This window comes from Trichechus manatus, unplaced genomic scaffold (assembly GCF_000243295.1).
Source record: "Trichechus manatus latirostris isolate Lorelei unplaced genomic scaffold, TriManLat1.0 scaffold00038, whole genome shotgun sequence".
In the NCBI taxonomy this organism is placed as follows: domain Eukaryota; kingdom Metazoa; phylum Chordata; class Mammalia; order Sirenia; family Trichechidae; genus Trichechus; species Trichechus manatus.
In genome coordinates, this window is record NW_004443974.1 from 6,874,576 (window position 1) to 6,886,175 (window position 11,600).

The 11,600-nt window shown below is 39.4% G+C and overlaps 1 protein-coding gene across 1 annotated transcript; it reads left to right on the top strand.

Annotated features, from left to right (window-relative positions):
• The first annotated feature begins 3,820 nt into the window (after positions 1 to 3,820).
• On the top strand, positions 3,821 to 4,968 carry LOC101358926 (olfactory receptor 1Q1). The gene is given in 3 exon segments (XM_012555326.2): positions 3,821 to 4,275; positions 4,278 to 4,736; positions 4,739 to 4,968. Coding segments are annotated over 3 exon segments (939 nt in total). The 5' UTR covers positions 3,821 to 4,025.
• Positions 4,969 to 11,600: the final 6,632 nt, after the last annotated feature.

The window sequence follows — 11,600 nt, forward strand, 5'->3', positions numbered from 1 at the left end:
TCTGAAATAGCTTGAGTAGTACTGGTACAAGCTCTTCGGTAAATGTTTTGTAGAATTCTCCAGTGAAGCCATCTGGGCCAGGGCTTTTTTTGTTGTTGGAAGTTTTTTTTTATTAGCTTTTCAATATCTTCTCTTGTTATAGGTCTGTTCAGATTTTTGACATCATTTTGTGTTAGTTTAGGTAGGTAATATGTGTCTAGAAATTTGTCCATTTCCTCTAGGTTTCCAAATTTGTTGGAGTGTAGTTTTTCATAATACTCTCTTATGATCCTTTTTATTTCAGTTGGGTCTGTTGTAATGTCACCCATTTCATTTCTGATTTGGGTTATTTACATCCTTTCCTGTTTTTCTTTTGTCAATCTGGCCAGTGGTTTGTTGATTTTGTTGATCTTTTCAAAGAACCAACTTTTGATTTGTTGATTCTTTCTATTGTTTTTCTATTCTCTATTTCATTTATTTCTGCTCTGATTTTTATTATTTCTTTCAGTGGCTGTGGGCTTCTTTTGCTGTTCTCTTTCTATTTGTTAGAGTTGTGTAACTAATGTTTTGATTTTGTCCCTTTCTTCTTTTTTGATGTGTGCATCTATTGCTATAAATTCATCTCTGAGTGCTGCCTTTGTTGTGTCCCAAAGGTTTTGGTATGATGTGTTTTCATTCTCATTTGATTCAAGGAATTTTTTTATTCCATCTTTGATTTCTTCTATGACCCAGTGGTATTTAAGCAGGGTGTTATACAGTTTCCTTGTAATTAATTTTTTTATCTTGCTCTTCTTTTTGTTAATTTCTACTTTCATGGCATTGTGATCAGAGAAGATTCTTTGTATTATCTCAGTGTTTTGGATTTTGTTGAGGGTTGCTTTGTGGACTAAGATGTGGTCTATTCTGGAGAATGTTCCATGAGTGTTGGAAAAGAATGTGTACTTTGCAGCTGTTGGGTGGAGTGTTCTATATATGTCTATGAGGTTAAGTTGGCTGATTGTGTCCTTTAGATCTTCTGTATCTTTTCTGAGTTTCTTTCTAGATGTTCTCTTCTTTACCAAGAGTGGTGTTGAAGACTCCTACTATTATTGTGGAACTGTCAATTTCTATTTTCAGTGCTGCAAGAGTTTGTTTTATGTATTTTGGAGCTCTGTCATTGGGTGTGTAGATACTTATTATGGTTATGTCTTCATGATGGACCATCCCTTTAATCATTATATAGTGCCCTTCTTTGTCTTTTATAGTGGAACAAAGACTATTTTATCTGAGATTAGTATTGCCACTCCTGCTCTTTTTTGGTAGCTGTTTGCTTGGTGTATTTTTTTCCATCCTTTGATTTTCAATAAATTTATGTCTTTGTTTCTAAGGTGTGGATGTGAAAGGCAGGGAGAAACCAAAAGAAGCTGAAAAAAGCAAAACTGGCAACAAAGAAATGGCACTGAAGGAGCTGGCTGATGTGGGCGGGGTGAATCCAAGCAGCAGAGAGCTGGCACTTCCAGTGGAGCTACTGCAGCCCGCTAGAAAGCAGTGGAGGCTGAGCAGGGGGAAGAAGGGTCGGGGGTGGGAAAGTGTGTATCACTGGTTACTGGGTGCTCTGTCTCCTGCTGGTAGGTCCGTGAAGCTACTTTCCCATACTCCCTGTACACCAATTTCTGACAGGAGTCCAAGATGGCGAATCCATGCTGCGTTGGCTGATAGGGGACCTCCACTTGTATCTCTCCTTGCTCTCTACTCTCCGTCAGCTTCTTATTCCATTCAGTGCCTGGTTGAGTTCTTTATTTCTTCATTTGATGCTTAGGGTTCCAGGACTAACATTTGTCTCTGTTTTACTTAGTTTTCGTTTTGCAGGTCTTTGCTGTGGACTTAAGGTGTGGTGCTTCTGTCTGTAGTGCCATGTTGGCTCTGCCCTATCTATTGCTTTTTTATTGTTATAGATGTAGCACTTGTTCACATAAATAAGTAGATGGTAAAGGAATATAATGTGGCAGAAACAACAGTGTTGTATATTATCAAAAATTATTTTTAATGATGTGGGGAAAACTAGATTAGGGCTCCTCCTTTTTTTTTTGAGAGCAGAGAAATGGAAACCAACTGACCTGAGAATGGATTTGTTGTCTGGTCATTAAAGTCATTTATTATCTCAATATTTCTAATTGTCCCTTCATTTGACACCTTTGAGGATTTTACACTCTGAGCCAATGCGTCTAGTAAGATTTGGGATGAATGAAAAGTATGTCTTCCATTTGTTAAGTGGAAGACAGGATAATGTGCAAGGGGATATCTTCACAGCAGATACTTATTCAGACAAAATGATTTTAGGAAAGACAAATATGGGAGCTAAGTATCTGGAAATTGATTTTCCTATAACAATGTCTGTGTATTCTTTGGGAATTCTTTGGGTACCACCAGGGATATGCATCCTCAAAAATAAAACCTGATGGACCAAATGACCTCTGACATCCCTTTGAGCAGGCAGATTCCTTGGTTATGTAGCCCATTAACATATCTTAGTACCATGAGCTAAGATAACTTGGTTTTAAGTTAAGTAGTCATGGTATATAGTGGTCAATAACATGGGTTTTGAAGCCAGATAAATATGACTTCAAATTGAGATTTTTCCCCTTAAGAACTTAAACTTTCCAGGCCTCAATTTTCTAATTTTTAAAACTGGAATAATAATAAAAGCCTCATGGGTTTATTGTAAGATTTAGATGTGGTAAAGCAGCAAAGTCTTTGGTATAAGGTAAATGCTCTGTTAAAATGTTAGCTACAGTGTTAATGATGATGTTAATAATAATGAAAAATACATAGCTTATTATTTTGGAAAATATAAATGGTTTAAGTTAAACATTTGATCCTTTTGTCAACACCATAAGTAGTTTATTCTGGGACACAACAATCACAATAACTAAACAGCTTGCACAGATGCCCAAGTCTTTCCTATCATAGTAAAGATCCCAATAAAAGCATCCTTTCCTCAGGGAGTGGCTCAAACCAAGTTCTGAGAGCATTAATTTTCCTCTCTCAGTTTACAAAACTATTAGATCTATCCGTCCATCCTTTCAACAAACATTAATCAAGCTTTTCTTAGGTGCTAGAAATTGTTCAAAGCACTTGGGATATACAGATTATAAAATAGGTTTCTTGCTCTGGAGAATAGAAAAGAACCACATATGCAAATATGGTGTCATGTATGCTCCACTACAGGTTTGCATAGTATGTATTGAGAACTCAAAAGAAATTTGACTTCATCTGGAATGAGATGAGTGAGCAGAAAGGAAGCCATCACTGAGAAAGTGATTTTTGATCTGACTCTCGAAGGAAGAATAGAAATTCTTTATGCTGACAAAGGAGGAAAAGATATGCCTAGTAGATGAGTTAGAATGCAATAAATATAATTCAGAACGTTTTATGTAACTCTCTAAGATATCCTACAATTTAAGAGGGTAGGTAAGACTGAAACATTAATTTGTATGATACAATAAAGAATATGACAAGAGCATTCAAACACATTGTTGAGGAAAGACAGAAAAGGGGGAGATGATGACAATGGTTCTGGTGATGGTGGTGGTTGTGACGTAATACTTGATATAATTCACATAATATTAATCCTTCTTACAACTCTGAGGACATAAATATTATTATGCACATTATGTACGGAGAAATATTAATGATCAGAGAGGTCAAAGGACCAGCCCCAGGTCACACAGTTAAATATTGATTGAGCAAGGAGGAAGGAAAAGATTAATGCTGACCAGAGGCATCTGGGAATTAGTGGAAAAAGCAGGGAACTTCCTCTGGAATTCCAGCCCCAAAATTATGAGTTCTGTGCTCTTAGACAAGTCCGTTTCCATCTTGGAGCTTTCATCCTCTCTTCTGTAAAATGGAATTTATAATCCCTGCCTCATTGGTTTGTTGTGATATGAAATTAGATAATACATGTGCTAGTGCATTTCATATAGATCTTTCTTTCTCCTTTATGGTGGAAATGACATTAGAGAAGCACTGAATAATAAAAATTATATTTTTTGTTCTTATGGCAACAGATGGATAAAACCAACTGGACCAGTGTATCCCATTTTGTTCTTTTGGGAATTTCTACCCTCCCAGAAGAGCAGATCCCATTCTTCCTTCTTTTTCTATTCATGTATGCAATCAACATTTCTGGCAACTTTGCCATTATCACACTGATTATTTCTGCTCCACACCTCCACACTCCCATGTACATCTCCCTCAGTAATTTGGCCTTAGCAGATATCTGTTTTACCTACACCACAGTCCCCAAGATGCTGCAGAACATTTTTCTGCTACAAAGGCCATTTCCTACATGGGCTGCCTAGCCCAGACTTATTTCTTCATTTGCTTTGCAACAATGGAAAACTTCCTCCTGGCTGTGATGGCTTATGACAGGTACACCACCATCTGCTACCCTTTCCGCTACCCTATGATCCTGACCAGAATGCTGTGTGCACAAATGGTGGCTGTGTGCCATGTCCTCTACCACCTTCATGCTCTGCTGCATACCCTGCTTATGGGCCAACTGATCTTCTGTGAAGATAACAGGATCCCCCAATTCTTCTTTGACCTCTACCCTCTGATGAAGATTTCCTTTTCCAGCACCCACCTCAACACCCTAATGATTCACAGACAGGGCGTTACTGTCATCAATGGAGCTTTGGCCTTCATCATTGTTTCCTATGCCTGCATCATCTCAGAAGTCCTACGTATCCCCTCAGCCAATGGCAGGTGGAAAGCCTTTCTACCTGTGGCTCCCACCTCACTGTGGTGGCCATATTCTATGGCACTCTCACATGGGTCTACTTCCGACCTCTTTCCAGCTATTCAGTGGCCAACGGTCACATTGTGACAGTCACGTACACAGTGGTGACACCCATGTTGAACCCTTTCATCTATACGCTGAGGAATGGGGATGTCAAGGGAGACTTCAGGCAATGGACAAGCAGAATATGGACTTCATTCTTTGGATAAAATTCCAAAACGCTGTTTTAAGCTTTCCTTAGGATCCTGGGAAAACATTTGTCCCCTCACAGATCACCTTCTTTTGGAATGTCCCAGAAATATCTAAACTACATACCCACTACAGATTTTCTCATTAGATTTTACCTGTTAAACAGAAAGCATATTTTAAAAAAGGTGGGGGGAACCACCAGATACTTAATGTAAAACACTAGCATGGTTTTAACTATCATTGAAGCAGTTCTCTGGGTCTTCAATTAAAAACCAGCATTGTAACACTCAGAGATTTTAGATGCAGGCAAATAAATGAATTCTGGCTGATTTATGGAAAAAATTAATTTATTGAAAAGATATTGTGTAGCTCATGAATTGTCAAGCAGGCTGGGGAATCAGGCTGAAAAAATGGACGGGAACTAAAAAGGTCAAATAGATCTGCAGTCAAAACCATACCCAGAACCAGTCTGGTAAGGACACCACTCCAGTCACCAAACTGCTCACTACAGCTTGTACCTTCACCAACATTGCCAGCCATACTCACTAGGCATAGCACTTGGAGGCCTAAAAAACTGAATGTGACCAACTTCAGAGACAATCGCCCACTTCAATTCTCCATGCCACTTCTCTAGATTCAAAATGAGGTGGTACATCTGACTAGTCAAGTCTTGGTTGCTCACCCATGCTCTAGCTACCAGGGAAACTGGGAGAGCAATACAGTGTTTTTATTTTCTATAAGTTGTCCTACCAAGAAAAATTAGTTGAGAAAACTACTGAAACATGGAATAAGTTTTAGATGCTAGGACATCCAAGTAATAACAAATTTAGGATTCATTATGTGGGATCAGGAGTTATAGACGTTCCAAAATTAAGCACTGTCACGGCTCTCCAACTTGCTCTTTTCTAACCTTCATTGTCTGTATCGTTCAGTAATAACTTAAACTCATTTTTTTTCTCTCCATGCCCCTGATCTCTTCTATAGCTGAGATGTGGAATTCATGTAATACTGAGTATTTGTCTGATGACCAATCCATGCTGAAAATGTGGAAAGGGTCCAAGAGCCAAGATGTCTATTAAAATGTGGAATTTTCAGTGCTCATAGGTGTAGGGTCAAAAGGAATAAGTGAGAGGGGCTTCCCAGAATGCGGGGCAGAAGTTGCAAGTACTGGCTGATTTATTCCAACTGTCTGGACAAAGTTTCGTTATAGGATATGTGTGGTTCTGACAATGACTTCAGGAGAAGCTAAAATTATGGTAATTTTGTGTAATGTGCTGGAGGAAGTGTTACTTGCAACGTAAATCTTAGTTAAAATTTATACCTTGAAATGGATTTGAGAAGTTGCACTCCCTAAGTCTTTGGCTGTATCAAGTTAACAAGGTAAGGTTCCCGGCATGTACAACGTAAAATGATAACCAGGAAATAATATCAATTTTGGCTTAGTTAACTCTGGCTCTTCTCATTTGCCAGAAAGTATCTCACATAACCAATATTCTTCTTCTAAACTGCATTATTATCGCTTACTTCTTATTTCCTGGCTGCCTGGTCCACCTCCCACCTCTCCATCTCTGAGTGACAGCTCCATTGTTGCTCTCCTTTATCCTTTACTATCTGCTTAGCCTCACCTCTTAGCGGTATAGCCTCTTCTGAGAATCAACCCCTGCGCCCATTTAAAGAACATTATTAGCATGGAGAAACAGCAGGAGAGTAAATGAGTATAACATTTTTGAAAAGCAATTTGGAAATTCTAGTTGAAATGTTGTAATTTGATGATACCCTTCCTTCTCTAAAACTTTACTTGCCGAAAGAATATATAATGAATATATATTATATATGTATACATACATATGTGCACAAACACATATACATATGTACATATATATGTATAAGTACATATATATATTATTCAATTCACTATTGTTTGTGATAGTGAAAAATTGGAAACATTCTTCATGTGTACTAATAGGAGTTTGGTTAATTGAATATGGTAGTTAGGTAGCTCGTATTATCTGCTCAGAATTCTTTCTTTCCTGTACTTGCCATGGCTTCATTGTAGGACGAATATACATCCCTACCGTACTGACATTGAGCTTTACTGTATGGCTTGCTTTAGCCAGTGGTTTGTAAAAGAAATAACATATGCTACTTCCAATCAAAAGCTTTAAGTGGCCTTGGATTGTTTGATACGCCTTACTGAGCTCCTGTCTTCACCAAGAGAAAAGGTCATCCCAAGTAGTTATGGCCTCATAGCCTGGGTCCCAGAAGGAGAGACACATGGAGCAAACCTGGATCTGGCCCAGAGTTTGAAGTACAGTGGCCTCTTTCAATTTGTAGACTTTTCAGAGATAAATAAATGTCTGCTATTATAAGCCACTGAGGTTTTGGGGTTGTTTCTTATGCAATACTTTGAAGAAAATTCCAACTAATACATTACACACAGACTATGAATTACTACGCAGTCAATAAAATGAATGAGGCAGATTAATTTCTGACCTTGCTCTCATTTCATTAGTAGCCTTTAGGTATATATATATCTCCAATTATTTACCTACCTTCTCTTTTCCCTTTTATCCCATTATTTCTTCATCTGTGTGCTAATAACAATATGAATAATAATAATAGAACACACATATATGGTACTTACCATGAGCCAGACCTTGTTATGAGTGCTTTATGTATATTCTACCCATAAAATCCTTTCTACAACATTAAACGACAGTGTGATAGTTAATGTTATTTGTTCACTTGGCTAGACCATGATTCTCAGTACTATGTAATTATCCTGCATTTTGTGATCTGATGCAATTATCCTCCAGTCTATGATATAATCACCTCCATGACGTGATATGATGTGATCAGCCAATCAGTTGTAAGAGGAGTTTCCCTGGTGGGTGTAGCCTGCACCCGGTATATATATGGATGTTCTGGCAAGCGCACTTGCTTGCTCTGGATCCTGTTTCTGGTCATCATTTGACCTCCAGTTCTTAGTACTTGAGCCAGCAGCCTATCATCTAATCTGCCAACTTTGGCATTTGACGGCTTCTGCAGCCCTGTGAGCCAGTAGCCTGCCATTTGACCTGCTGATTCTGGGTTTGTCAGTTCCTGCAACCACGTGAGTCAGGAGAAGCCTCCAGCCAATGCCTGATCCATGGACTTTGGGACTTGCCAGCCTTCATAACCGTGTAAGCCATTTCCTTCAGATAAATTTCTATTTATCTACACTTCACTAGTTTTGTTTCTCTAGAGAACTCAGCCTAAGATATTTGGTTCCAAGAGTGTTTCTAGATAAACAAAATCATAAGGATGAATTTTATAAATTGGTTCTCAAGTCTGATTAGTCTTAAAGGTGCTGATGGCTCTCTCTCCAGTAGTAGAGAGGGTGCTGCTAATCCATGGAATGAAGCAGCAGTGCTAATACGCAAACTATCACCATGAATAGATTACATATTGCTGAGAGATGAGGCTCTGGGTGATCACATGTTTGATACTTTTCTACAATTTTATCAGAATGAAAAGTGCCAGTAAGCTGGCTGTTTGGTCCCACTTACACTAGAAAAAGTGATGAAAGAAAAGGTTCAGAGCTTGAGAGTCACAGCTCAAGTGCCACATAAAAGACCTCAAAGTTGCCAGTTGTGCCCTGAAAGAAAGTCTTATGTCTTATAGTAACAGAACTGATATTGCCAAAAACCAAACCCAGAGTCTTGTCATAAGAGTGGCTGGATTACAACTCCAGTTAAATTCCCAATCTCGAATGTTGTCTGAAGTTAAAGTGAGAGCATTAATTGGAAAGAAATGGAATCCTTAAACTTGGGATGGGGACATGTGGGCAGATAATCAGAAAGCTGGGGATATTGATCCCCTAAATTCCATTGAATCACTCCTGCCAACAGAACCAGCTCAGGCATCTAAAAAGATTACTTCATCTTTGTCTGCTAAGCCACATTCCCCAGGAAAATCATTATCCCTTCCACTCTATCTGATGAGATTAACCCAGCTGTGCCTAAAGAGTCTTTGTCTGAAATATCATCTATGGTAGCTCCTAGGGTGTTGTCTGGGGCATCACCTGCGGTAGATGCCTTACAAGATATGTTGAATGTTCCCAGGACACACCTATACCACCCATTTTTGCTTCTAGACCTATAACTAGATGTAAGTCCTAGCTAGCCCCAAAGTGTGAACCAAGGAGGAGGGATGCTACACTCCAAAACAACTGCTTAATTTTTCTAATATGTACAAACAGAAACCTGGGGAATATGTGTGAGAATGGCTACTAAGGGTGTGGGATAATGGTGCAAAGAATATAAAGTTGGATCAGTCTCAGTTTATTGATATGGGCCCACTAAGTACAGATCCTTCACTCAATATTTCAGCTCCAGAGGTTAGAAAAGGATCTAATACTTTACTTAGTTGCTTCACTGAAGCATGTATTAAGCAGTGGCCTACATTACATCAAGTTGAAATGCCAGACCTGTTTCGGTATATGGTGGAAGAAGGTATCCAAAGACTTAGAGAATTTGGCATGATAGAGCGTATTTATCAGGTTAGACCCACAGACCCACACATGAAGTGCCCAGAGGACACAACTTTTACCAAAATCTTGAAGAACAAATTTGTGAAGGGAGCCCCAGCTCTCTTGAAGACTGCTGTGGTTGCTATTTTATGTAATTCAGATTTGACACTGGGAACTGCCCTAATTGAATTAAGACACCTAACTAAAATGGGCCTGACCCCATGGTGGTAAGGGTCAAGTGGTGGCACTTAACTGACAAAGACAAGGTGGACATGGTTACATGGTTACAGCTGGGGATATTGCCGAAAACCAAACCCAGAGTCTTGTCTTAAGAGTGGCTGAATTACAATGCCAGTTAAATTCCCAATCTCGAATGTTGTCTGAAGTTAAAGTGAGGGCATTTAGCAGAGACAGCAGAGCAAAAACAGTAATCAGAATAGTCTGACTCGTATGGACTTATTGCTACTTAGTCATGGTGTCCCTAGGAGTGAAATAGATGGGAAACATACTAAATATTTACTTGATCTGTACAAGCGGAAGAATTCTAGGTTAATTGAATGACAGTCTAACTTGAATCACCAGAATGGAGAATTATTGCACCTCAATTCCCAGATATGAGCCAATTTAGAGACCCACAACCCCTTGAATGAAGGAGAGGCCAGATCCCCTTGAGGAAGGATCCCACTGTACTGTCAAAAATTTATACTGTTGATTTTCTCTCGGCCTTCCTCAGAAGGATCTATGGCCTTTTACGACAGTAGTTGTTCATTGGGGAAAAGGAAATAATCAGACTTTATGGGGATTACTGGACACTGGCTCTGAACTGACACTAATTCCAGAAGAACCAAAATGTCACTGTGGTCCACTGTCATGGTGGCGGGGGGTGGGGTGCTATGCTTGTCATTTATGGAGTCTGAGCTCAGGTCCATCTCACAGTGGGTCCAGTGTGTTCCTGAAGCCATTCTGTAGTGATTTCCCCAGTTCCAGAATGCATAATTGGAATAGACATACTCAGCAACTGGCAGAATCCCCACATTGGATCCCTGACATGTGGAATAAGGGTTATTATGGTAGGAAAAACCAAGTGGAAGCCGTTAGAACTGCCTCTGCCTAGGAAAAAAGTAAACCAAAAGCAATACCACATTCCTGGAGGAACTGCAGAGATTGCTGCCACCATCAAGGACATGAAGGATGCAGTGATGGTGATTCCCAACACATCCCCATTCAACTCGCCTATTTGGCCTGTTGGATCTTGAAGAATGATGGTGGATTACTGTAAACTGAACCAGGTGGTGACTCCAATTGCAGCTGCTGTTCCAGATCTGGTTTCATTGCTTAAGCAAATTAATACATCTCCTGGTACCTGGTATGCAGCTATTGATCTGGCTAATGCCTTTTTCTTTATTCTTGTTTTAAAGGATAACTAAAAGAGTTTTCCTTCAGCTGGCAAGGTCAGCAATACACCTTCACTGTCCTATCCAAGGGGTATATCAACTCTTCAGCCCTATGTCATAATTTAGTCCTCAGGGAACTTGATTGCCTTTCCCTTCCATAAGACATCACATTGGTGCATTACATGGATTACATTATGCTGATTGAACCTAGTGAGGAAGAAGTATCAATGACTCTAGACTTATTGGTAAGACGTTTGCATGCTAGAGGGTGGAAAATTAATCCAACAAAAATTTAGGTGCTTGTGAGCAGCCATCTAAGATACTCCACTGTTCTCACCCCTTCAGGATCAAGGGAGAATGAAGAGAACAGGATACAAGGAAAAGATTAGTCCAAAGGACTAATGGACCATGGCTACCAAAGCTTCCACAAGACTGAGTTCAGTACAGCTAGATGGTGCCCGGTTACCACCACTGCTGCTCTGACCAGGATCACAACAGAGGGTTCTGGACAAAGCTGGAGAAGGATGTAGAGCAAAACTCTAACACACATGAAAATGACAATTCTACCCAAAGCAATTTACAAATACAATGCAATCCCGATCCAAATACCAACAACATTCTTCAAAGAGATGGAAAAACTTATCATTAACCTTATATGGAAAGGGAAGAAGCCCCGAATAAGTAAAGCACTACTGAAGAAGAAGAAAGTTGGAGGACGCACACTACCTGACTTCAGAACCTACTATAC